General features: G+C 36.1%; 2 protein-coding genes and 1 pseudogene across 5 annotated transcripts; all 3 read left to right on the forward strand.

Moving 5' to 3' along the window:
- The first annotated feature begins 234 nt into the window (after window positions 1–234).
- Window positions 235–11,281, forward strand: LOC126914604 (venom protease-like). 4 transcript variants are annotated; one of them, XM_050718747.1, is made up of 10 exons: window positions 235–603; window positions 694–868; window positions 7,651–7,893; window positions 8,052–8,104; window positions 8,694–8,779; window positions 9,210–9,299; window positions 9,778–10,080; window positions 10,241–10,342; window positions 10,413–10,564; window positions 10,893–11,281. In XM_050718747.1, the coding sequence occupies exons 4-10, from the start codon at window positions 8,097–8,099 to the stop codon at window positions 11,055–11,057; spliced, it is 906 nt and encodes a 301-aa protein (XP_050574704.1). In that variant the 5' UTR covers window positions 235–603; window positions 694–868; window positions 7,651–7,893; window positions 8,052–8,096; the 3' UTR covers window positions 11,058–11,281. The 4 variants fall into 4 exon arrangements, with proteins under 4 accessions (XP_050574704.1, XP_050574705.1, XP_050574706.1 ...); XM_050718748.1 differs by lacking the exons at window positions 235–603; window positions 694–868 and adding an exon at window positions 908–996 and having other exon boundaries at window positions 7,780–7,893; XM_050718749.1 differs by lacking the exons at window positions 235–603; window positions 694–868; window positions 7,651–7,893 and adding an exon at window positions 947–1,110.
- On the forward strand, window positions 1,242–5,158 carry LOC126914590 (venom protease-like). Its single transcript, XM_050718719.1, has 7 exons — window positions 1,242–1,321; window positions 1,898–1,983; window positions 2,852–3,148; window positions 3,648–3,950; window positions 4,104–4,205; window positions 4,277–4,428; window positions 4,776–5,158. Exons 2-7 carry the CDS (start codon window positions 1,902–1,904, stop codon window positions 4,932–4,934), a joined length of 1,095 nt encoding a protein of 364 aa, XP_050574676.1. The 5' UTR covers window positions 1,242–1,321; window positions 1,898–1,901; the 3' UTR covers window positions 4,935–5,158.
- A 1,145-nt stretch (window positions 11,282–12,426) lies between the features above and the next one.
- Window positions 12,427–16,704, forward strand: LOC126914594 (venom protease-like; annotated as a pseudogene).
- The last annotated feature ends 10,866 nt before the right edge of the window (window positions 16,705–27,570 follow it).

The raw sequence follows: 27,570 nt of genomic DNA on the forward strand, positions 1-27,570 counted from the left end.
AGAATCTAAATTCTGGAATATTATACATTGAAGAGCTAGATTATTGCTACGTAAAATTGACACTTGGATTGTAAGAGAAAAGAAGGCTGAGTCGTAACCCAACTATTAATTTTCTTTTATTGAACTTTATTATAAATTTAGCACTTATAAAAATAGAATGACACTGAACCGAAGAAAGGGGGTGCACAAGAACAGGAACTAGAAAAAAAAACGGCCCGAGCTGGCCGAAGTCTCGGCTTATATGCGTTTTGGTTCGAGGATGTTGAGGAGCTCGGTGTATGTTATGACGTGGAAAAGTATCCGAGGGTCGGGGGATCGATGTACGATGTAAACTAAGTTGTGTCGTAGCTTCTGTGTAGGCTGTGATGATAAGGTGGTGATGTGTCCAAAGGAGTCCGAAGCTCGGGGTTCGATGTCTTATCTCTGATGTAGGTTGACATGCGATTGATGTCACATTATCATGGTCATGTGATTGGAATAAAAGGACCTGAATTTCGTGATATTCTTATCCAGTTAGATAATATAACTAAGTATCTTCACAGTAACATAGAATACCATGGTTTATACGTTCTTAACACTGATCGTTTGACTGATTATGGAATGGTAAGTGTTAAGTTATACAACGACACAGGCATTTTCTCTGACGTAAAAAATCTGATAAACGTAAATCATAACTTAGAATATTTTCATTAGTAACATCGTAAAATGTTTGCTCGATTCTGGGAATGTGGCAACGAAGGGAATTCCATTCGTAGGAAAATACGGAGCATCCGTGGCAAGGATATGGTAAAGAAGAGGTTGATTCCTGAAGAAAGATTAACGATGTGTCAATCTCCCTCTCGAGTGCGTAAATATTATATACAGAGAGGTACCACATACTATCAACGTATGATAACGCCGTGTAAAGTATCACTGTTGGAGCATTGCAAATTATTCGTAAAAGTGAGCATCGTTGAGTGGCATTTCTCAGTTAGCCATCAAGCGTACAAGTAGAAGGTTCTAAAGATTTACGTGATTGATTTCTGATAATTCAGTGTCTACAAATCAATGACTTTTAGGATGAATTAAAGTTGCACATGCAAACACGAGCAAACAGCTTTCACCGTAAAGGTAACTTTTATGTAATTTACGCGCAAAAAGTACTTATTTCTGTTACCACGCTATTGCTGTTTTGTAAATTTTAGTAGCACAACTATCGGTTATGTGCAATAAAACATGCAATATAATAGATAATTGTAAGTGAAACGACAAGGTGATGGTATAAATAGGTACTTCGACGAAAGTTGGTACAAGTTTAACTACGTATCTCAGGAGTGGTGAGGTAAGTAGGAGCGAAATGCACAATAAGAATTGAATTTATATAGAGCATTTTGTTATAAACCATCCTATGAACGTATAGAAATGTGTTTTAGTATTTACAAGAATCCATATTTTTCCATCAAAAGTTATCTGAAATTGATGACTTTCCTATTTGTATCTTTCTTCTATGTTCCTTGTAACCATATCAACCTAAAAAAAATCAACGCTAATTTTATTAAAACTGTTATGGTGCTCTTTGGTGATTTGCACAAATGAAAGTTTCATTGCGACGAGTTTGATCGTTCTAGTGTTAAACTAAACGATTTTCAAAAATGAAATTTCACAGAAACGTATGTCAATGATGTTTGTCATTCCTATGATCTATGTCGCGAAATTGTGCCACGTTTCTCATGTAAATTCTACTTATCACGCGAATTGAGTTGCTTTTGTTATTATCAGCTTGCCGTATTTCTAATTCGCCACATTTTTTCGCTCTTTGTTTCAAAATATTGAATCATAGTGTGATCCAAGTTTCTTTTATTAGATTCACTGTTCGTTCGTTCTGCGTCTTTTCAATTCAACATTTTTTTTATTTCAGGATAATGACAGGCTTCGATATATTGTTCGCATGTTTCGTGTTAATTAGATTGCTGGATCCATTAGTTCATACTGTGTCTGCTCAAGGTTTGCACTTTAAGTCGTCTTTTTCCATGCATTTCTGATTCTAGTTCGATCTTGTCATGGAATCTTCGTGTAATTTCGAAATTTTACGCGTTTATGATTCATCAATGAGAGAAAGTAATTGATTTCAAATCTACCAGAACTATTATGTATACTACTTATTTGCGCATTTCGAGTCGAATCGAATTCATAAAGATCGCTCTGTTACATGCTGATTTACGTTTTATAAGACATAATAGGTACACTAACATGCGTTTCCATGAAATTGTGTCGAATTTACTATGATATTTTTCTATCAATGTTACAACTACCACCGTATTGTTGATTAGTGTGCGAATTGTACATATATACAATTATCTATATTCGTATTTTCGGGCACCACGCTCCAATACTCCTAATTTCGAGTTGATAGAGAATCAAAAAAGTAACCTGTATCTTGCGCAGGAAACTACGCAACGAAGTTTATACGTATCCTTCGCTGTATTTGCTAAAGAATCAATCGATGATAACAATCCTTGATGTATAGTAACTTAAGCGTTTGATTGTAGCAAATTCGTGCTGTCGTCGTGCTAATAACTATATGTTATAGTATAACAATAAATATTTACGTTATGAAAATGAATAACGTACCTGCAGTGTAACTATGTTGTTAATGATGGAAGAAGCGTGTAATCGGACGGTATACGGTGCGAACGAAGTATCAGGAGTAATGGTTAATATTTGAAAAAAAATATATATACATTATTATTAAAAATTTTAATTAAGGAGCTAACCGGAGAAAACGAATTAATTCGTAACTCTATTGCCAATTTCTTAGATGTAATAATTTCAGTTCTCTACAAATGTTTTATTTTAAAATTGTTTGATCCAGAATGTATCACACCGGACAATCAGGAAGGCACGTGCCTCCACTTCAGAAGATGTCAGCCTCTGCAAGAAATACAACAGACACAGGACCATGCAGCCACCGACTTTTTTAGACAATCACAGTGCCCATCCGATGACAATGATCAGATCTATTGTTGTCCGAACAATCCAAACAAACAAAAGAGGGGACTTTTGATTTCTTTTGAAACTAAGTATAAGTATAGGGCATTGCGACCACCATACTGTGGTTTTAGTAACGCTACGCATACCAGAGTGGTTGGTGGTAAACCAGCGAAGCTTGGTACGTTTTATCTCTTCCTTTCCGATTAATAATACGCGATTTGTTACGAAGTATGAACTTTAAAGACACTGAATAGCACATCAAAATACGCTTCAATTAAATTAAATAATAATACTAGGATTTCATCGGTAGTAACTTTACTTATTAACTTGAATTACTTCTTTCTTTCACGTCATGTTAGGAAGAGCATCTTTTTACTTGGAATTAAAAATCGATATAGGAGTAATAATATGGATAGAGATCAAAAACTGCTGGGGAGATATTACATGTTTGAACTTTATAGTTCAGTACAGTTCAAGTAGAAATTATGTAGAATTGTTTAATAATTTTTATTCCAGTAAAGTTAAAATTTAATTTCTCTCTTTATCAAATCTCTATTGGAGAGCATTTGTAGGTATGTACTTATGGTCTTCTATATGATCGAATATCGAATAGATAATAATAGTTTTTACGCGGGAGGAAATTATGTATGTTCGCAACTATAAGTATTGCGTTTTAGGTGCTTGGCCATGGATCGTTGCATTAGGCTTTCATAATTACACACACCCATGGGAGGATCCGGAATGGTATTGCGGAGGTTCCCTGATATCGGCTAGGCATGTTTTGACCGCAGCACATTGTGCAATACTCAATAGTTTGTACGTGGTTCGAATCGGGGACTTAAATCTGAAACGAGATGACGACGGAGCGCATCCTATTCAAATGGGATTCGAATCTAAACTAATTCATCCTAATTATATTGACGGACAACACTCCCATGATATCGCTATTCTTAAATTGGAGAGAGATGTACCATTTTCGGGTAAGTGGTCAAATATTGTTAAGGTTCCAATATTTATGCTGTGGAGTATTACTAAACTATCATTTCTTTCAATTTTTTTATCATAAAACATGTAAAATTCTTTCTCATACTTTTTCCGTTTCCTTTACAATCATATATTCCCTTATTTTTCAGAGTACATACGTCCCATTTGTCTCCCCCTAGAAGAGTCCCTTCGAAATAACAACTTCGAGGGTTACCATCCTTTCGTTGCCGGATGGGGAAGATTAGAATTTGGTAAGTGATACTAATTTTATAATAAAATTAAACAGTTCCAGTCTTAAATGTCTTTCTCATTTTCTTCGTAGACGGACCATATAGTGATGTATTAATGGAAGTACAAGTACCAGTGGTTAGGAATGCCGAATGCAAGACAGCATATTCCAAATTTCGTAATGCACCTATCACTGATGGCATGATATGCGCCGGATATGCTCAGGGTGGAAAGGATGCTTGTACGGTAATTAAATTACAGATTTACTACAAATTATACCATGTTTGAAGACACGTCGATTCGAATCAACATCAAGTCGACGTCTTAAACATTAAAAATAAAAGATAAACACAATTTAATATTTTGGCCCACTTCTCACGCAACATTATGGTATTTAATCTCATTTCCCTCCAGTATTAGTTTTACTCAAAATACATATAATACATACATCATAAACTGAAATATTTCAATACATAAAGTAATGATAGATTATTACTGTATGAAAGTATAATTTCAATATAACTCGAATGAAATATTTCAACTTTGATTAAAAGCTTTAAACATTAAAATTAAAAATGTAACGCCCGTTCCAGGGTGACAGCGGCGGGCCACTGACAATACCACGGCGATTTACCTACTATCAGATAGGTATTGTGTCCTTTGGTTATAACTGCGCTTTACCTATGTACCCTGGCGTTTACACTAGGGTCACGCCCTACCTCGACAGCTTTATTCTCCCAGCGTTGGAATAAAACGATTATTAGTGTTGCATAAGTATCATTTTTCGTGTACGAAAAAGGAAGTTGTAACTTTCTGTTGTGGAGATAATAAGCAGTTGAAACTTACATTGTTTTGTACGTCAGGAATGATTGCCTTAAAATGCACGAAATGTAACTTTAAAGCGACACTAATTTTTTACACATCCTACACTTGTACGATTTAGATATATAGAGATAATAAAGGAACATTAATTAAATTTCTTTCTCTGCTTGTCTTTTTTTGATGGTAATAATAAATCAACTTTCGGAAAGCTCATATAAATTGTGTTTCTGATAGATTAAAGGAATAATTAAATATTATACTTAGAACGTGTACTTCTTGTATGTACATACAAAGTTTTCGACTACTCTGAGACATTTCATACGATAGAGAACTTCCGGTAGATTGGACACAGAGGGTACATAAAATACAAGATAAACCTCGCGTCTTTCAAAACTATTTTTTATTCCAGGAAAATGTCCCATCTATTCTTGAAATCACATGAATCCTCGAAATTTTACTTATTCTTTTATCACTTTCCGATTAAGTACACTCTTGCTGCATGTTTAGCTATATGTAAAAGAAATTTCTATTCGGCCAAAGGTATATTTATACATTACAGATAGTTACAAGACGCTTTGATTCTCAGTCTATTGTGATGAATAAAACTGTTTATACTGCTAAATCTGATCGTATTTTGTTGCATGTAAGTACACATGTACGTAATGTACGTTACTTTTGTATCCTCTCGAACGTTTTAAAATCGGTTAAACTTACTTAATTTTATACATATTTTATAAAACTACTTTGTATGTTTGTTTAAAGTGTTAATCAAAAGGCTGGTGCGCAAAGAAGAAGAGGCGCAATAATGTGGCCTGATGACATTTACGAATATTTAAGAATCACCTCTACATTAGCTCAGATATATAAACATATATTCTTAATCTTTTTAAAATCTAACAAATAATCTTAATGTAATAAATCATGCTGAAAAGGACTTAGTTATTTGCATTAGAAAATGATAAGAAATCGTTCTTACTTTTTCAAGTAGTTTTTCCAAAAAGACACAAAGATGGAGAAATTAAATACAGAAAGCAGGAGAATAGAAAAGTATGAATAGCCTAAATTCATGTAGCATGAGTAAAATTTATAGTGAAGATGTATAGAATATATATCGTACAACGAAGATATGCGAAATGGATATTAGGCTTAGATATGACAACACCAAATTACATATTGATAGAGGAATGCAAGATAATAAAAATAAAGGAAAAAGCATTAAAAAGAGCAGCAAGGTATGAAGAGAAAGCCCTAGAATCAAAAAAGGAATTAGTAAGGGAGTTTATAAAGGCAAGAGGGAGAAGCTGGGGAAATGGCCATGAAGGGAAAATGGCAAGAAAGAGAAAGAAGGGACTTGAAGAGGTATGAAAGGGAGGGACGCAGATAGAAGCAAGACAGGAGCAAGAAAGGATGACAGCAGACCAAACTATAGAAGAATGAGCGAAGCAGAGGTGAGGGGGAAATGGTTAAGGGAATCCAAATATAATATACACTACACAAATATAACCAGAGAAAAGTTACCTTGGTGGGAGGATGAAGTGGAAAGACAGAAGAATACTGGCAAGATTCAGATGTGGAAGCGAAATCAAAGAAAGGAACTACTGGAAAGACGAGAGAGAAAAAAGATGCAAACTATGTAAAAGGAAAGAAGAAGACCTAAGACATGTAATAGAAGAATATGAAATAACGGGAGGTCCAAAGGACATAGGAAAAACGCTAAATGAGACTGGAGTAGGTTTAACGGGACTAAAAACAATAATAGAGAAGAGAAGGACAAACTACAGGAAGGATGCACAGTAAGGAGACTAAAACCCAAAGTTGCAATAGTTTTTCGTCATTAGTTGTGTATTTGTAATTCCTAGTTTCAGCTTTTAGAGATAGAATAATTAAGGCAGTGCAATAGAATAGAGTGGAAAAGAGGGGAAGTAGACATATAAGAAGAGAAATAGACATAAGAGATGTAAAACCGAAAGCTTGTACAAAGCCGAAAGGCACGGACTAAGCAATTGTAGATGTTTGCGTGAGGAGGACGTAGGTCGTGAGGATTAATGACGAGATTACTCGTTATTAAGACAATAAAATAATATAAAAACGTAGACATTAGCCGTTAGTACGAAGTATAAATCGCAAAATAAAATCGCGGAATAAATACTCGTAAATGCTCGTCGCGTAACTTGATAGACGCTCGTAAGATACTCGAAGATACTCTAGATGGTGTTAGATACTCGATATGAACTCGCTATATACTGTTGCTCGCGATCGCATCTGTTTACTTATGCTGGTCGGGAGAGAGTCGGAAAATTCAAATTCGTCTTCATTCGACGGTTGCATGTAGCGGCGACATTGTTTCGCCCAGAGTTTATTTGTCATTATGTTTCATGCATCAAGGATAAGTCAATGTCTTGAGGCAAAACAACAACACGAGTCGCTTTCGACTAGCGACGTCCTTTGATCCCTGTGCCATTACACAATAGAAAATAATACGAAATATATCAGAAAATATATTAGATTTATTTAATAATAATTCCATTCGTAGGAAAATACGGAGAATCCGTGCTAAGAATATGGTAAAGATGAGGTTGATTCCCGAAGAAAGAGTAACGAAGTGTCAATCTCTCTCTAGAGTGCGTAAATATTATATACAGAGAGGTACCACATACTATGAACGTATGATAACGCGAGTGTGAAGTATCTCTGTTGGAGCATTGCAGAATATTCGTAAAAGTGAGCATCGTTGAGTGGCATTTCTCATTTAGCCATCAAGCGTACAAGTAGAAGGTTCTGAAGATTTACGTGATTGATTTCTGATAATTCGGTGTCTACAAATCAATGACTTTTAGGATGAATTAAAGTTGCACATGCAAACACGAGCAAACAGCTTTCACCGTAAAGGTAACCTTTATGTAATGTACGCGCAAAAAGTATTTATTTCTGTTACCACGCTATTGCTGTTTTGTAAATTTTAGTAGCAACACTATCGGTAATGTGCGATAAAATACGCTATATAATAGATAATTCTAAGTGAAATGACAAAGTGATGGTATAAATAGGTACTTGGACGAAAGTTGGAACAAGTGTATCTTCGTTTCTCTGGAATGATGAGGTAAGTGGAACTGATATATAATAAGATCCAAATTTATATAGAGAATTTTGTTATAAATCTTCCTATGAACGTATAGAAATGTGTTTTAATATTTACAAGAATCCATATTTTTCCATCAAAAGTTATCTGAAGTTGATCATTTTCCTATTTGTACCTTTTTTCTAAATTCCTTGTAGACATCTTACTAACACCGCAAAAATCAACGTTAATTTTACAAAAAGTACTATGGTGCTCTTTTGTGATTTGCACACATGAAAATTTTGAAGCTTGTCATTGCGACGAGTTTGATTGTTCTAGTGTTAAACTAAATAATTCTCAAAAGTGAGATTACACAGAAACTTATGTCGATAATATTTGTTATTCCTGTGTGCTATTTCGCAGGATCCTGCTTCCTTTCTAATATAAATTCAATTTATCGTACGAACTAAGTCTCTTTTATTTTTATTACTTCAGTGTCTTTCTCATTCGCCACAGTATTTTACTCTTTCTTCCAGGACATTATATCGTAGTGTGATCCGAATTTCCGTTATTAGATTCATTGAACGTTATCAGTCTTGCGGCTTTTCAATTCGTCACTTTTTTATTTCAGGTCAATGACTGGCTTCAAGATACTGTTCGCATGTTTGGCGTTAATTGTTCTCCTGCATGCATCGGTTCAAGCGGGGCGCACTAAAGGTTTGCACTTTACGTTGTCTTTTTCCATACTATAGATTGCGGTTCAATTGCATCATGCAGTTTCGAAATTTTACGCGTTTGGTAATTATCAGTGAAAAAAGCGAAGTCACGCGTGATCACGTAAAATTGATAGGTACACGTTTGATTTTTTATATTCGAAATGGTCACGAAGCTAATGGTCACGAAGTTAATGGTCACGAAGTTAATGTGAAAATTCCACTTAAGTATTCACCTCTTCTTCGGTTTTGTTTCTGAAAAATGCTTTGTTAACTTCGCGAATATTCCACGTATATATTTGTACTCGCTTCACGTACAAAGCAAACGTGATAACCAGGATAAACGTGAATCAACCAGCGAAGAGGAATTAATTCATCACTCTACTGTCAATTCTCTAAATATAATAACTTCTTCCTCTATAAATGTTTTATAGCAACCTCGAATGTGCCCTTGCGTCCACCACACTGTGGTTTCAGCAACGTTACGCATACCAGGGTGGTTGGTGGTAGACCAGCTAAGCTTGGTACGTTTTATCTATTCCTTTCCAATTAATAATAAGCGATATACTATGAAGGGCGAACTGGAAAGGCACTAAACAGCACATCAAAGTACGTTTCAATTAAATTAATTAATAATACTACGATTTCATTCGTAATAATTTTGCTTATTAACTTGAATTATTTCTTCCTTTTAGTTCATGTTAGAAAGAGTATGTTTTTACTTGAAATTAAAAATCGACATAAGAGTAATGATATGAATGGCTATCAAAAAGTTGGAGAGAAATTACATATTTGAACTTTAGAGTTCCGTATAGTTCAAGTAGAAATTGTATAGAATTAACTAATAAGTGTCATTCCATTGAAGTCAAAATTCAATTTCTCTCTTAATCAAATTTCTCTTTGAGAGTATTTGTACGTATGTAGTTATCGATAACAATAGTTTCAAACTCATCACGGGAGAAAAAATAATGTATGTCCACAACTATGTCTATTGCATTTTAGGTGCCTGGCCATGGATCGCTGCAGTAGGTTTCCGTAACTGCTCAAACCCACATTGGGTAACACAATGGCTGTGCGGAGGTACCCTAATATCGACTAGGCATGTTTTGACCGCAGCACATTGTGCAGATGACGATGATTTGTACGTGGTTCGTATCGGGGACTTAAATCTAAAACGAGATGACGACGGAGCGCATCCTATTCAAATAGAAGTCGACTCTAAACTAATACATCCCGATTATTCTTCCGAGTCGAACAATAATGATATTGCTATTCTTAAACTGAAGCAAGATGTTCCATTTTCGGGTAAGTCTTCAAATATTGTTGAATTTCTAATATTTATGCTACTGGATATTGCTGAAATTTCTTACTGTACACGTATACTGTACCATAAAACATGTACAATTCTTTCTCATACTTTTCGTCATTCGTTTCCTTCACTTTCATTTATTTTCTTATTTTTCAGAGTACATATATCCCATTTGTCTCCCCATAGAGAAATCCCTTCGAAATAAAAACTTCGTGGGCTATAATCCCTTCATTGCTGGATGGGGAGCATTAAGATTTGGTAAGTGATACCAATTCTATGATAAAATTTAATAGTTTCAGTCTTAAATATCCTTCCATTTTCTTTGTAGATGAACCATATACTAACGCATTAATGGAACTACAACTGCCAGTGGTTACCAACGCCGTATGCGAGAAAGCTTATGAGGAGTTTGACGTAACTATTACCAATAAAGAAATATGCGCCGGCGGAGACCCTCGGGGTGGAAAGGATGCTTGTGGAGTAATTAAATTAGATATTTACTATAAATTATACGGTATCTGAGGGCACGTCAATTCGAATCAACGTCAAATCGAGCTTTTAAACATTAAAAATACTAGATAAACTCAACTTAATGCTTCTACCCATTTCTCACACATCATTATAGAATGTAATCTGATTTCCTTCTAATCTTAGTTTTACTCGAAATACATATAATATATACATTATAAATTGGAATATTTCAATACATAAATCAATAATGGATCATTACTGTATATAAGTATAATTTCAATACAATTCGATTGAAATATTTCAGTAACTATGATTAAAAATTTAACGATCATTTCAGGCTGACAGCGGAGGACCACTGATGATACCACAGCAATTCACCTACTATCAAATAGGTGTTGTGTCATCTGGTCATAACTGCGGCGTACCTGATTATCCGGGCATTTACTCTAGAGTCACGTCGTACCTCGACGACTTCATTATCCCAGTGTTGCAAAATTATTAGTGTTCCATAAATATCATTTTTCGTGCAGGAAAAAAAAATTGGAATGTATTATTGTGGAGAAAAGAGGCAGCTCAAATTTATATTGTTTTGTACGTCAAGAATTATAGTCTTAAAATGCATGAAATGTAACTTTGAAATGACATTAATTTTTCACGCTTCTCTTTGTTTGATGGTAATAATAAATCAACTTTCAGAAAGCTCCTATAAATTTTGTTTCTGATGTATCAAGACTATGATTGTATATTCCACTTAGAACGTATACTTCTTGTATGTACATACAAAATTTCGTACTGCTTTGAAACATTGCATAAGATAGAGAGCTTCGAGAGGTTCGGACACAGAAAGTCCATGAAATACAAAATCAGTTTCGCGTGTCCTAAAACTATGTTTTATTTGTTAAAAACATCCTGTCAATTCATGCAATCACATGCATCCTCGGAACTTTACTTATTCTTTTATCACTTCCCAATTAAATTCATTATTTCTGCATGTTTAGCTATATGTAAGAAAAATTTCCATTCAGTCAAAGGTATACTTACACATTACAGATGCTTACGAGATATAAATTCCCAGTCTATTATGATGAATACAAAAATTTATACTGTTAAATCTATTCATATTTTATTGCATGTAAGTACACATGTACGTGAAGAACATTACCTTTGTATGCCTTAAAGGCTTCAAATAGGTCATACTTACTATATTTTATACATATTTTATAAAACTACTTTGTATGTTTGTTCAAAGTGTTAATCAAAAGGCTGATGCACGAAGAAGAAGTGGCGCAATGACACATCAAGGTCACAACCAGGTGACATTTTGATTATGAAGAAATCATTCCTACATTTGCTCCGATATATATCTTTGACTATACTCGATTGAAAATATGTAATTATTTGAATATGAACAATTAATTTTTAATGAGACTGTACCTTGGGAAGAAAGAATTGATACCTTGATCTCATGATTTGTACATCTTACACATCTAATACATTTTGGAATATTATACATTGAAGAGTCAGATTATCATGGTCATGTGATTGGAATAAAAGGACCTCAATGTGATCATGGAATAGCAACTGTTCAGTTAGACAGGATAACAGATTTTACAAATTATATTAACAGCTCTGATTACATATATGTGGCTACCTCCCCAAGATTACACATTTTCTCCAATTCTGGTATGTTGCTTCATCGTATCAACCATTAAGTCTATTTAAATCATTAGTCACGGATTAAGGAAAGAAACAAGTGATTGTGTTAGGCAAGCGAGAAATAATTTATCAAGCATTGAATTGCTGCCTTCTTTTCCTGCAACACAAAGCAAAAATTCTGAATCTCATATGGATGAATGATGTTAATAATTTATGTCTCTTTTCAGATTAAACAATTTTCCGGATTTATTCGTAATTTCGAAGAATACGCTGGTATTCAATGAATAAGGAAAAGAATGGACCAGTATAGGAAATCTCTTTTTCATTGTAGGTGATATATACTTCATTCATTTCATGGTTCAACGTATTTTTGAACATATGTAACTGAGAAAATTCTTCTGTGATTAAAAAACAGGAGCAGAATTGGTACCTTTGAATGATATTAGAAATACTTCAATATAAGCACCACAGTTGAGGAATTACAAGATTTTTGTAAAAGTGAGCATAAGAAAAAGGGTAAAAACATCTCTCATCGTGACAGGCATCTCTCAATTAGCCGTCAAGTGTGTAAGTAAAAGGATCGTAAGATCGATCGTATTTGATTTTTAATAATTCTGTGACTACACATGAATCATTTTTAAGATCAATTAAAGTAGCGCTTATCACACAAGTAAACAGTTTTTATCGTAGAAGTAACTTTTATGCGATGTGTTACGTGCAAAAGTGTTTATTTCTGTTACCATGTCATTGATATTTTACAGATTTTAGTACTAGAACTATCAACTTGTAATGCACGACTGAATATACTATATAGTACATAATTGTAAGAGAAGCGACAAAATGATGGTATAAATAGGTACTTAGAGGAAAGTTGGAACAATTGTATCATATCTTTCCAAGAATGGTGAGGTAAGTAGAAATAGAAACAATAAGATTTGAAGTTATGTAGCAAAGAGCATTTTTTTTATAAATCTTCCTATGTACCTATAGAAACGTGTTCTAATATTCACAAGAATCTAGATTTTTCTATTAAAAGCTATCTAAAATTAATGATTTTCCTGATTTGTACCTTTGTTCTAAGTTCCTTGTAGATATCACACTAATTCAACGTTAATATTACAAAAAGTATTATGGTGCTTTATAGTGAATTGCGCAAATGAAAATTTTGAAGCTTGTCATTGCGACGAGTTTGATCGTTCTCGTGTTAAACTAAACAATTTTTAAAAGTGAGATTACACAGAAACTTATGTCGATAATATTTGTCATTCCTATGATCTATTTCGCGTGACCGTGCCTCTTTTCTAATGCAAATTCAATTTATAATACCAATTAAGTTTCCTTTATTGTCATCAGTTCCGTGTCTTTCTAATTTGCTCTTGTTTTGGCTCTTTGTTTCAAAATATTGGATCATAGTGTGAACCAAGTTTCTTTTATTACATTCATTCATCGTTATCAATCCTGCTTCTTTTCAATTCGTCACTTTTTTATTTCAGGACAATGACGGACTGGAAAATGCTGTTTGCATGTTTGGTATTAATTACTCTCCTGCATCCATTAGTTCACATGGTGTCTGCCGAAGGTTTGCACTTTAAGTTGTCTTTTTCCATGCACTTCAAATTCTAATGTGACCTCGTCACGGAATCTTCGAGCTATTTCGAAATTTTACGTGTTTGTTAATTATCAATGAAAAGAAAGAAGCTACGCAATATCACGTAAAATAAAAACGATTTTTATGATTTTTTATTTTCGAGATGACGACAAAGTTAGTGACAAAACTGAACTTGATTGTTCACGTCTATTTCCGCGGTTTAATTTCCAGAAAAAGCTTCGTTAACTTCGCGAATATTCCAACGACAAGTTTTACGTGCAAAATAAACGTGATAAACATTGCATCGCGTCAATGAAAATTATTGGCGTAATGCCTAAGATAAAGGTGCAAAGATATTCTCAGAATTTCCAATGACAACTTTATAGCTTTCTAGTTTAATGTCAGTACTGCATTTGAATCACTTTTACCTAACTGTGTTACATACTCTCGCAGAAAATTTTGCTAATTCCATAAAATGATTCACTAAAAATTGTCCTGAACTCCTAAGAAATTATTTACCGCAAAATAGAGAATGTGTTTATTTAAAAAATAAGGTTGAAGGTATTTTCTTTCAAGTATGGCTAACACAATATATAATCAATTAAAACTTTATCTTTTCACGTCAAAAGTTTCTTCAGATAATTATTATCAAGATAATGACTAACTCTGACGGATTAATACGTGTCTGTAGGGCAATCCGGTGGACTTGTTCGGATTTTTATTTCGAATGTTGAGTAATCGGTGTTGCGTTCTTACGCATCTTAGAACCGCATAATTGTTTTATTTTAAAATTGTTTGATCCAGAATATACAACACCGAACAATGAAACAGACAACTGCCTCAACATGAAATCATGTAAGCCTCTGCAAGAAATACCGCAGACACAGGACCATACAGCTACCAAATTTTTGAGGCAATCACTATGCAGATATGAGGGCCATGATCCGATAGCTTGCTGCCCAAACGATCCAAACAAAGAGAAGAGAGGGATTTTAATAGAAACTGTGTATAAGTATGTGCCCTTGCGTCCACCATATTGTGGTTTTAGCAACGCCGCGCATACCAGGGTGGTTGATGATAAACCAGCTAAGCTTGGTACGTTTTATCTGTTCCTTCCCGATTAATAATAAGCGATTTACTGCGAAGAATGAACTTTAAAGCTACTTACGCGATAGAAAACGATGTATGTTCGCAACTATAACTATTGCGTTTTAGGTGCTTGGCCATGGATAGTTGCATTAGGTTTTCGTAATCCCCAAAACCCAGATACTGAACCAGAATGGAAGTGCGGAGCTTCCCTGATATCAGCTAGGCATGTTTTGACCGCAGCACATTGTGCAATACGCAGTGATTTCTACGTGGTTCGTATCGCGGACTTAAATCTAAAATGAGATGACGACGGAGCGCATCGTATTCAAGTGGGGTTCGTATCTAAACTAATACATCCTGATTATATTGCCGGACAACACTCCCACGATATCGCTATTCTTAAATTGGAGAGAGATGTACCATTTTCGGGTAAGTCGTAAAATATTGCTGAGTTTCCAATATTCATGCTATGGAGTATTATTAAACTATCATTTCTTTCAATTTTTTATCATAAAACACGTAAAATTCTTTCTCATACTTTTCGTCAACCGTTTCCTTCGTTATCATTTATTTCTTCATTTTTCAGACTACATACGTCCCATTTGTCTTCCCATAGAGGAGTCCCTTCGAAATAACAACTTCGTGGGCTATAATGCCTTTGTTGTTGGATGGGGAAGATTAGAATTTGGTAAGCGATACTAATTTTATAATAAAACTGAACAGTCCTAGTCTTAAATGTCTTTCTCATTTTCTTCGTAGACGGACCATATAGTGATGTATTAATGGAAGTACAAGTGCCAGTACTTAGCACAGCCGAATGCCAACAGGCTTATGCCGGCGTTTCTGATAAAGTAATATGCGCCGGATACGCTGAGGGTGGAAAGGATGCTTGTACGGTAATTAAATTACAGATTTAATATAAATTATACGGTATCTGAAGACACGTCAATTCGAATCAACATCAAATCGACGTCTTAAACATTAAAAATAATAGATAAACACAATTTAATATTTTTGCCCACTTCTCACACAACATTACGGTATTTAATCTCATTTCCTTCCAGTATTAGTTTTACTCAGAATACATATAATGCGTACATCATAAACTGAAATATTTCAATACATAAAGTAATGATAGATTATTACTGTATGAAAGTATAATTTCAATATAACTCGAGTGAAATATTTCAACTTTGATTAAAAGCTTTAAGCATTAAAATTAAAAATGTAACAATCGTTCCAGGGTGACAGCGGAGAACCACTGATGATACCACAAAACTTCACCTTTTATGAAATAGGTGTCGTGCCTTATGGTTATTTCTGCGGTTTACCTGGATATCCTGGCGTTTACACTAGGGTCACGTCCTATCTCGACAGCTTTATTCTCCCAGCGTTGAAATAATACAATTATTAAGGTTTATATCATTTTCCGCGTACAAAAAAGAAAAAGTTGGACTATACTACTGTAGCTAGTTGGACTACACTACTATAGCTATAGAGGTAGCTCAAATTTACATTGTCATTTATATCACGAATTATAGTGTTAGAATGCGCAAAATATGACTTTTAAATGACATTAATTTTTCACGCTTCTCTTTGTTTGATGGTAATAATAAATCAACTTTCAGAAAGCTCCTATAAATTTTGTTTCTGATGTATCAAGACTATGATTGTATATTCCACTTAGAACGTATACTTCTTGTATGTACATACAAAATTTCGTACTGCTTTGAAACATTGCATAAGATAGAGAGCTTCGAGAGGTTCGGACACAGAAAGTCCATGAAATACAAAATCAGTTTCGCGTGTCCTAAAACTATGTTTTATTCGTTAAAAGCGTCCTGTCTATTCATGCAATCACGTGCATCCTCGGAACTTTACTTATTCTTTTATCACTTCCCAATTAAATTCATTATTTCTGCATTTTAGCTAGATATAAGAGAAGTTTCCATTCAGCCAAAGGAATACTTACACATTACGGATACTTATGGACATAAATTCCCAAACTATTATGACAAATAAAAAACCTTATACTATTAAATCTGTTTGTATTTTGTTGCATGAGAATACATATATATTACCTTTGTATCCCTTGAACGCATCAATATTGCTCATATAAACTTGTGAAGGATTGGTCGAGGATAGATAATGTGAAATAACGAGAGCGAGAAATTGCTGTCGCAACCCGTCAAATATATTTGGAATAAATGTAGTATCGTGGACAAAAAGCCTAAGATATCTGCCGAATCGTAGACAATGTCGCGAGAGCTGCGGCATCGTCGGGTACATCAAGGTGTCGTCGGTCCTTTTTAAGTTTCGTGGAAAGGGCCCGTGTAACCCCAAACTCTTTTGCCCTGACGTCACCTTAGGCGACCACTTCTAAACATTCTCCAGACAGCCGATACTTGAACATTACACATGGCGACCTTGGCGACAATGTATATTGCCGGAGTACCTGAGGGTTCATCTATGTCCTAACGGTCCTTCCACCGAATGTTCTAGAAGCGTAGCAACAGTCACGTACGCCTACAGGGTAGTGGGGATGATGAAGGATGAAAAACAAAAGAAGAAACAGATGTCATCGAATGTAAGAAGATATTGTAAGAGCCTCAGTCTCGAACGGCCACGGCTAGAGTTCAGAAGTGTATAAACGAGGAAAAAATAAAGTTTTTTTTCTTTCCTTTAAATTTCTTCCTTATTTTACGTGACATTTTGGCGATCCTGCCAGGATACATCAACGTTGGATAAAACAAGATTACGGTTTTGGCCTACGGGACATCCGACCAAAGGTGTATCAAGCAACCTGGACTACGAAAAACGGTTTTATTAGTAAGTAGAACCATTTCCTCTAAAAGGATCGATCGATTGCATTCGATAACGTCAGACTCCGACGATCTATTACTCTGAAATGGACCAAAGGGACGATAAGAAAATTACACCTGTCGCTTCGACTAGCGGTGATCCAAACCTGCGGGCAATTTTGGATATGATGCAGCGCCAGCACGAAGAACATAAGGCAGCTATAAATGATTTGTATAAACTAATTCGCGATGAAAGCACTCAACGGATCAAGGAAATAGAACCAATAGGGAAGACTGTGGCCGAACTCAAGCTAGGAGTACAATCCTCCGTAGATACGTCTGAGTTCAACTCAATTATGACAGACGATACTAGTTCTGCCAGCAGAAGCACTACTCGGGACACCCGCATAGTGAAATCTCCGGAAGAACGCGTTCGGATCAAAGAAACTCCAGAAACCTCCGACCCAGCGAACTCCGAGGACGAGGAAGAAGAATCAGCCTCGTACGACCGACATATGTTCGACGCGAAAACCAGCATCGAGTTCATCCCAGTCCTCAACGGTCAAGATGACATTGGAGTGGAGGGATTCATCAAGCGGGTAAGCGAAGCTAGATCGGAATGTAAGGAAAAGCGTGCTTTATTGAAATTAATTTTAACCAAACGCATTGTCGGCGAAGCCGAAAGAAGCATTAGACATTCGGTTATCGAGACGTACGGCGCCTTATTCGAAAATCTGAGGAAGTTCGTATCGATTAACGTAACTTCAAACGGCGCGCGCGATAAATTACAAAGAACTCGGCAAAGTTTTAACGAATCAGTACACGGATACATCAAAAGATTTCGACACGGTCTTAATGAACTTATGTACGCATTGCAACACGAAATCCGCGATCCTATTCGACGAGCAGTCGCGATAGACCTAGAGAACGAACGCGCAACCAAAACGTTCATACTAAATTTAAAACCCGAGATAGAAATCAGAACATCAAGCATGAAACCGCGCACCTTACAAGAAGCACAAGATGCCGCGTTCGAAGCAGAACTATTAATCGGAGAAATTGAGCGAAACCGCGGAAATCAGTGCAGCCAGCAAATAAGAGCTCACTCATTCGCCCGAGGGAATGTATCGTCACAACGCAAACCCCCACTTAGGAGCGGTCCGATGACTACGCAAAATCGCCTGCCGACAAGCACTCAAATAAACAACGGAGGGAGAATGAAGTGTTTTAAGTGCAACCAAATAGGACATACCGCAAGTTACTGCCGAAAATTTTCAACCGGCCAGCCAGCGAAATCTTCCGCCTCCGCGCAGCTACAATATAAACATGGAGAATGCGGGACGAGAAGAGGAAACAGCGCTACCAGAACCTCGAGAGACGTCGTACGAGTACACGCAACAACAGGAAAACTTCTATCCATTGGAGTTCGATCGGGAACAGAAATCAAACGATATTTAATCGATACCGGTGCAGGAATAAATTTAGTTAAAAGATCAAGTGCCATATTTAAACCTAAAAAGACAGTAGCTAAAACATTTTACATGGGCAATGACAAATACCAAACTGACGAAACAGTAGACTTTCAATTCTTTAACATCATGAACACATTTCACGTTGTGCCAGACGATTTTCCTTTAATAGAAGACGGAATAATTGGTTTACCTATGCTCTCTAACTACTCATATCGAATTAACAACGAATCAATACAATTAAACGGGAACGAAATATTTTTCCAGGCGCCGAAAACCATTCTCCCAGGGCAAACCAAAATCGAAACAATTTATCTGGATAAAGTTCCGACGAGAGTATGTTTCTGCAATACTGGTGAGCAACCAACTATAATCACTAATGATCTTTCTTATGAACACGATCTCGATAAAATTGCTAAACTGAAACAAATAATTAGACTAGACCATATTGAAGACAAACTTCGTATTCCTATCGAAAAGATCCTCCTACATTACATAGACGTGTTTGACCTAGAATCCGATACCCTACCTTGTACTAACCTAACAAAACACACTATTACCCTACGCGAAAACAAAATCGTCAATACCAAATCGTACCGACCTCCCGAAGCCCATAAAGCAGAAATTGAAAAACAAATGAAAAAAATGTTAGATAAAAATATCATTGAAGAATCAGATTCTCCTTACAACAGTCCAGTATGGGTAGTACCCAAGAAATCAGACGCATCAGGCAAACAGAAATGGCGTATAGTTATCGACTTTCGAAAATTAAATGAACTTACCGATCAAGACGCCTACCCACTACCGACAATCGACGACATTCTATCACAATTAGGCAACGCCAAATTCTTCTCTGCTCTAGATTTATCTTCGGGATTCCATCAAATACCTATGGACCCCGACTCAAAGAAATATACAGCCTTTAGCACACCTCAGGGACACTTTCACTATAATCGCATGCCATTCGGTTTAAAAAACGCCCCAGCCACCTTCCAACGCATGATGGATACCGCGTTACGAGGATTATTGAACAAATACTGCTTTGTATACCTTGACGACATAATAATATTCGGTAGTACAATTCAACAACACAATGAAAACCTTGCTATAGTATTGCAAAGATTAAAAGAGTTAGGACTAAAAATCCAACCCGACAAATGCGAATTTCTAAAACCTGAATTAGAATACTTAGGACATGTCATAACACACGAGGGCATAAAGCCAAATCCTAAAAAGATCTCCGCAGTTAAAGACTTTAAGATTCCCAAAACACCAACAGACGTAAAGTCATTTCTCGGATTAGCTGGATACTACAGAAAATTCATTAAAAACTTTTCCAAACTCGCCAAACCATTAACAGATCTCACAAAGAAAGACAATCCTTTTAGATGGACAGAAACGCAACAGACAAGCTTTGACACACTAAAAGAAAAGCTATGCTCAGCCCCAGTTTTAGCATACCCAGACTACACGAAAACATTCACACTCACCACAGACGCTTCCAATGAAGGAATAGGCGCAATCTTATCACAAGACGGACATCCTTGTTGTTACATATCACGGACACTCAACCCCCCAGAGAAAAATTATTCTACCACAGAAAAGGAATTATTAGTTATCGTATGGGCAGTTAAGAGACTCAGGCAATACCTGTTAGGAAGACGATTCGTTATTCGAACCGATCACCAAGCACTCACTTGGCTCAAAAATTGCAAAGACCCTTCCTCGCGTTTGATTAGATGGAGACTTAAACTCGAAGAATACGAGTACGATATTCAGTATTGCAAAGGTAAAGAGAACACAGCAGCCGACGCACTTTCCAGAAAAATTTACCAAATTACCGACAAATCAGTCCCAGACACACCTGCAAACTCCGAAAATATTGTAGAACACTTTAACGCATGGTCAGAAGACGCGACACCCCCGAGACGACTTAAAATCACGCCAAACGATCACACCTTCTATCAATTGAATAGAGAAACATTAGGTCCATTCGACAAAGATACTTGGATTCGAAAAATTTTTGAACTAACCAAGAAACACAAGAAAATTGGGATAGGAGACAATAGTTTTACCGAAACCGAAAAAGCTAGGATCAAAGTAACACTCATGTTTATTAATGACCAAATTGAAGAAATAACTTTTGCATACGAACCAATACAAACCATAACTGACGAACAAGCTCTAGACATTATACGCGAAAACCATAACGACATTAGTGGACACTTGGGTATTCAAAAGACATATAGTAAAATCAAAGACCAATTCAAAATCCCACGCCTCATGGAAAAGATAGAAGATTTTATAAAAAATTGCGAAGCTTGTCAACGACAAAAGCTAGTTAGAATCAGACCCAAGGAACAACCCGTAATTCCTCAGACACCAGTAGAGCCAAACGAAAAGATAGCCATGGATCTAATTGGTCCGATGCCTAAAACCACACGTGGAAATCAATACATTCTTTCGATTCACGATGACCTAACGAAATATCTCGTTCTAGTACCACTGAAAACACAACGAACCGAATCGATTATCGATGCACTACTACACCACTACATTTACATCTTCTCAGCACCCAAAACGATACTGACAGACCAGGGACAAAACTTTATTAGCGAACTAATGGAAAAATTCGAAGAAGCATTTAAAATCAAACATATAAAGACCACTAGTTTTCATCCTCAATCTAACGGATCCTTAGAACGAACACACGCCACAGTAAAAGACATGATTCGCACGAGCCTACACGATTCTAATAAAGAATGGGATCAGGTATTAGACTTTATTTGCCTAGGGTATAATACCGCGATACACGATGCAACTGGATTTTCACCCTTCGAACTAACATTTGGAAGAAAAGCCAACCTCCCGTCTTCCGTATCCCGAACTTCCAATTACACCTACGAAGAAATGTTTGCACTATGGCAAAAACAATTGCAAAAATATAGAATGATAGCGAAGAACACTCTTGAACAAAGTAGAAAGAGGTACATGAGAGATCAGACAAGGAAAATCATTAGAACTCAAACCTTATTTAAGGAAGGAGATCGTATACTCCTTCACAACGATCATAAGTCCGATAAATTGGACGACGAATGGTTAGGACCCTACGTTATTAAATCAGTCAAGACACCGTATTATGAGATTCTCATTAGAGATCGAGTTAAGAAAATCCACGGTAACAGAATAAAACCTTATTTTTCAGGACGATCGCCCTTGCCGTCGGCTTTACCACCCTTAACGGATTAAAAATAACCCCTATTGACAATAACGGAATATTTCATGAGAAAATATCCAAAGCATATCTTTATAGCGAACACATAAATGTTATTATAGGACTAGATATTAGTGCTGTATTGGAACAAGTAAGATATATCGAAAAGGGAGTAGCCGAAGTTAGGAATCACTGCGAGACACGAAAAGACTGTAGCATATTACCAGAAATACGCTCTTTACAAGCAAAACTAAATAACGTCAGAACACTTAGCATCGAATTACGATCCTTAGCTCACATTCATCCCAGAAGTAGACGAGGACTAGTAGACGCTATCGGATCTATTAGTAAAACTCTTTTTGGAACCCTAGCCGCGAACGATCTAGATATAATCAACAAAAATATAGACAAACTCTTTGAAGAAGGTAACAGCCTAAAAACCATAGTAGCCAACCAGACAGCTTTGATTAAACGAATTTTAAATAACGACGTCATCCAGCGACTGAAACAAGTAGACACAGGTGTAACAAACGAACTTAAAACGCTTAACAAAAACGAGATCACCTTAATAAAAGTCATAGCTCTAGAAAGCTCACTCTCTGACTTACATTTCCAAATCGACGAAATATTCAATTTAATCATCTTAGGAAAACAAGGAATAATAAGCCCACAGATTATTGATCCCGGAACTTTTATTAACAATTACGCCCAAGTACTAGGTAGCAAAACAGTAGGAAACGCTTTTATACCAAAGGAAGAGAATTTCCAAAATATTTTAGATATCTCAGAACTCACATTGTTTACTCGACAAAACAAAGTTTTCTTTGTAATTTCTGTACCAACAGTTATGGACATGGAATGGGATATAGAGCAAATATATCCCATACCATCTCTCACGAACAAAGTGTTTTTAGCACCTTTAGTAGTTCATCCGATATTTTTAACGTCAGGACTAAATTACATCAATGTCGATCAAAACTACTTGGATAAGCAATGCCGTTCTATATCTGACTTTTACATTTGCAAACAAACTCAGCCGATTCACGACCGTCGAGTGAAGCACGATTGTAACTCTGAAATCTTAAGCGCAGAAAACACTGTCAAATTCTGTAAGGTGGTAGTTTATAACATTGAAGATATAACTTTTATCCCATTAAATGCTGAGAATCATTTTATAGCTATACCAGAAAAACCAATAGATCTGAGCATTTTCGAAGAAAAGACACATCGAATTGTTAGACTAGAGAAACCATCTTTGTTACAAACTAATAAAACCGTAGACATATTGTACAAGAATAACCATATGAGAATCAGTGGTAGTAGCAAGGAAATTTCTTACGAGATTAAAATCAAAACAGTCAATGTAACTAATGATTCAGACTGGATTGTTTTACTAAATAAACTAGAGAAAACTCCAAAACTTATTAACGATAATTACGGATACAAAGACACTCTGGATGGAATCGAAGATCAAACGAATCAACTAACTTTTGCTCATAGAATCGATCAAGTTGAATCACGGGGAATATCTATATTACAAATTATAGGATATTTATCCATTGCTCTCATATGCTTATACTTTCTCAACAAAATAGGAATGCCGAAATTGTGTTTTCATTTATTCTGTTGTAAAATCAAGCGAAACACGACAAATAACAATCCACCAGCCAGCGCTCCGATGCCAATCAACCCGGCACCTATCAACATATTCACCCCGATTCTACCTGTGCCCAGCACCAGCAACGATTCACAAGTAACCTTCGACCTGGAAACACCCAAGACAAAATTTCACCCATCTATCTTAAAGAGGAAAAGGAACTTCGAGGACTAAGTTCATTCTAAGGAGGGGGGAGTGTAACCCCAAACTCTTTTGCCCTGACGTCACCTTAGGCGACCACTTCTAAACATTCTCCAGACAGCCGATACTTGAACATTACACATGGCGACCTTGGCGACAATGTATATTGCCGGAGTACCTGAGGGTTCATCTATGTCCTAACGGTCCTTCCACCGAATGTTCTAGAAGCGTAGCAACAGTCACGTACGCCTACAGGGTAGTGGGGATGATGAAGGATGAAAAACAAAAGAAGAAACAGATGTCATCGAAAGTAAGAAGATATTGTAAGAGCCTCAGTCTCGAACGGCCACGGCTAGAGTTCAGAAGTGTATAAACGAGGAAAAAATAAAGTTTTTTTTCTTTCCTTTAAATTTCTTCCTTATTTTACGTGACACCCGCGTGACCCTGGCCACGCGCGTTTCGGGACACGTGTCTCGAACGACGGGAAAAGACAAAAGAGACGTTAAAGTCAGTATTAGTTGAGAAGCCGGAGAGAACGGATGCAAAAGGTGTGCAGAGTGTGAATTGAGAAGCGAGAGCGAGCGAGTGTAGAAGCCGAAGAGTGTGAATCGGGAAGTCGAAAGCCGCGTCTGAAAATAAGACGTACGACAGCATTGTAATTATTTCGTTGCTTCGAATATTATTAATTAAATCAAAACATCATTACTTGTCCTTTCCTCTAAGACCCATTAAGATACTACATAAATAAATAAATTAATTAATACACAGCCGAAAACGTGAGTCGTTGTGTCTAATCACCGCGGTTACTTGTCAATTCTGCAATATCCACACTTGTACTAATAATCATATTTGTACTAGTAAATATCTTCTCTATTGCATAACAACAACGTCTAATTCAAGTGAGAATTCGTTTCACGCCCCTAATCCTAACCGTAATCTTAACGCCAACCCGACATGTATATCCTTTTACCAGTATGAAAATTAGACGGTCGACATTACAGTTTAATTTAAATTTTATACATTTTATATTGTGATTGAAATTTTATTTGATTGAATTGTGATATTTTCATTAAAATCAAAATTTTTAATTTAGTTAGTATTTCAGTTAGAATTTTAATTCAGAAAAAGAATAAATTTCTGTATGAAAATTAAAAAGACTTGGAATTTCAATTTAGTTCGAAAGCTTAAGTGTTAAATACTTCTATGTTCCGTCCTTTGGCTTCAACTGAGACCTAATAATTACATCAATATTCGTAAATGCTTGAAAATGCTATATAATAGCATCAGCTTCTTTTTAAAACATTTTATAGAAAAATCTTTATAAACTTGTAATATTTTTTAGACAATTTGAATTCATTATATTATACATCATACATTGTAGTCATTTCTGTGGCGGCACTAGACGCCACCACTCGACGCGAACTAGTGTCGGACGACGGCAGCGCAGTGGTTAGCGCCTTGGGGTACAAACGTTCGGGACCCGGGTTCAAATCCCGGCGCCCCGTATTTTTCCGACGTCCGACATTTCTTCCACGACATCTAAATAAGAAGAAAATACAGCGGTACCCCACCAAGAAGCACGACGACATCTACATGCAGCAGCTACAATTATCACGAATATATGAAAGAAGATGGAGAAAAAGAAAAAAAAAAGTGTGTTTCGTCCAGAGCCTGCTAGTGGACTCATCAGTAAGGTTTACCTAGCAGGCTCATGCCTTAGACACAATGGAAGACAGGAAGAGGGAGGAATTGTATATATATGGTAGGAACATTGAGAAACGAAGGTCCTCCCTCTTGCGCAGCTGTATCCAAGGCCGGGCGATTCTCCCACATCCTCTCTGCGATGTTTCCCAGGAGAGCGGCATACCACTTAATACTAAGGGTCTTAAACTAGAGGAAGCTCGTGACTAGATTAGCACCAAGTGATTTAAATCTAAAACTTTGGCACAAATCAAAGTCAGTCTTTGCTCTCTCTCCAGTACCGCCCATGGGACTTGAGAATGTAAAGAGAAGAAGAGATGCTGCAAGAACATAACAAGTAAATTTACAAGTTCCAACAGCAGTTCATTACAGCACTCATTCTTCAATTCATCCTCCATCGCGACATACTCCAGCCTTGATTTACAATGGATAAATGAAGGGAAAGGAGTAGAAAGGAGCAGCAGTGTTTCGTCCGAGATCTGCTAGTTGGACTCTTCAGTAAGGCTTACCTAGCAGACCTATATACCTTAGACACTGGAATAGGAACACTTGTGTTAGAAGTTATATTTATTGAAACAAACAGTCAATGTGACCACTAGTGAGAAAAGCAATTAACATCGGAAGCCCTATGTTGACATCGAAGGCCCTCTGTTGACAAGTGACGTATGCTACAAACGTAATTTAAACAAAACCCATTATGATGAGTTATAGACTGTACATTTATAGTAAATTTAAAAGTGTAGAAATACACAGATTGCATATAGTAATGTGTAAATACATTTATTTTCGATATTTTCGATAGAAAATATTGAAAGTAAAGTTTTTGTTATATTCTTAAGGATTAACGTAATAAATGAGTTGTGATACTTAATTGTCTTGAATGAAAGAAATTTCTATTTAAGTTCAATTTCCATAATTGTATTTATATAATAGCGTTAAATAAAGCTGCGAATTTATATAAACATCCACGGTCTAATCATAATTAGAGAATCTAAATTCTGGAATATTATACATTGAAGAGCTAGATTATTGCTACGTAAAATTGACACTTGGATTGTAAGAGAAAAGAAGGCTGAGTCGTAACCCAACTATTAATTTTCTTTTATTGAACTTTATTATAAATTTAGCACTTATAAAAATAGAATGACACTGAACCGAAGAAAGGGGGTGCACAAGAACAGGAACTAGAAAAAAAAACGGCCCGAGCTGGCCGAAGTCTCGGCTTATATGCGTTTTGGTTCGAGGATGTTGAGGAGCTCGGTGTATGTTATGACGTGGAAAAGTATCCGAGGGTCGGGGGATCGATGTACGATGTAAACTAAGTTGTGTCGTAGCTTCTGTGTAGGCTGTGATGATAAGGTGGTGATGTGTCCAAAGGAGTCCGAAGCTCGGGGTTCGATGTCTTATCTCTGATGTAGGTTGACATGCGATTGATGTCACATTATCATGGTCATGTGATTGGAATAAAAGGACCTGAATTTCGTGATATTCTTATCCAGTTAGATAATATAACTAAGTATCTTCACAGTAACATAGAATACCATGGTTTATACGTTCTTAACACTGATCGTTTGACTGATTATGGAATGGTAAGTGTTAAGTTATACAACGACACAGGCATTTTCTCTGACGTAAAAAATCTGATAAACGTAAATCATAACTTAGAATATTTTCATTAGTAACATCGTAAAATGTTTGC

The sequence above is a fragment of the Bombus affinis genome, chromosome 3 (assembly GCF_024516045.1).
Source record: "Bombus affinis isolate iyBomAffi1 chromosome 3, iyBomAffi1.2, whole genome shotgun sequence".
NCBI classification, from domain to species: domain Eukaryota; kingdom Metazoa; phylum Arthropoda; class Insecta; order Hymenoptera; family Apidae; genus Bombus; species Bombus affinis.

What these genes read in the sequence shown, in the direction of transcription:
- LOC126914590 (XM_050718719.1), top strand. Translation starts at nt 1,902, where the DNA reads ATGACAGGCTTCGATATATTGTTCGCATGTTTCGTGTTAATTAGATTG. An exon ending in TGGTAAACCAGCGAAGCTTG is followed by an intron (nt 3,149 to 3,647) that starts GTACGTTTTATC and finishes ATTGCGTTTTAG; the next exon opens with GTGCTTGGCCATGGATCGTT. An exon ending in GTGGAAAGGATGCTTGTACG is followed by an intron (nt 4,429 to 4,775) that starts GTAATTAAATTA and finishes CGCCCGTTCCAG; the next exon opens with GGTGACAGCGGCGGGCCACT.
- LOC126914604 (XM_050718747.1), top strand. An exon ending in TCAAGCGGGGCGCACTAAAG is followed by an intron (nt 8,780 to 9,209) that starts GTTTGCACTTTA and finishes AATGTTTTATAG; the next exon opens with CAACCTCGAATGTGCCCTTG. An exon ending in GCAAGATGTTCCATTTTCGG is followed by an intron (nt 10,081 to 10,240) that starts GTAAGTCTTCAA and finishes CTTATTTTTCAG; the next exon opens with AGTACATATATCCCATTTGT.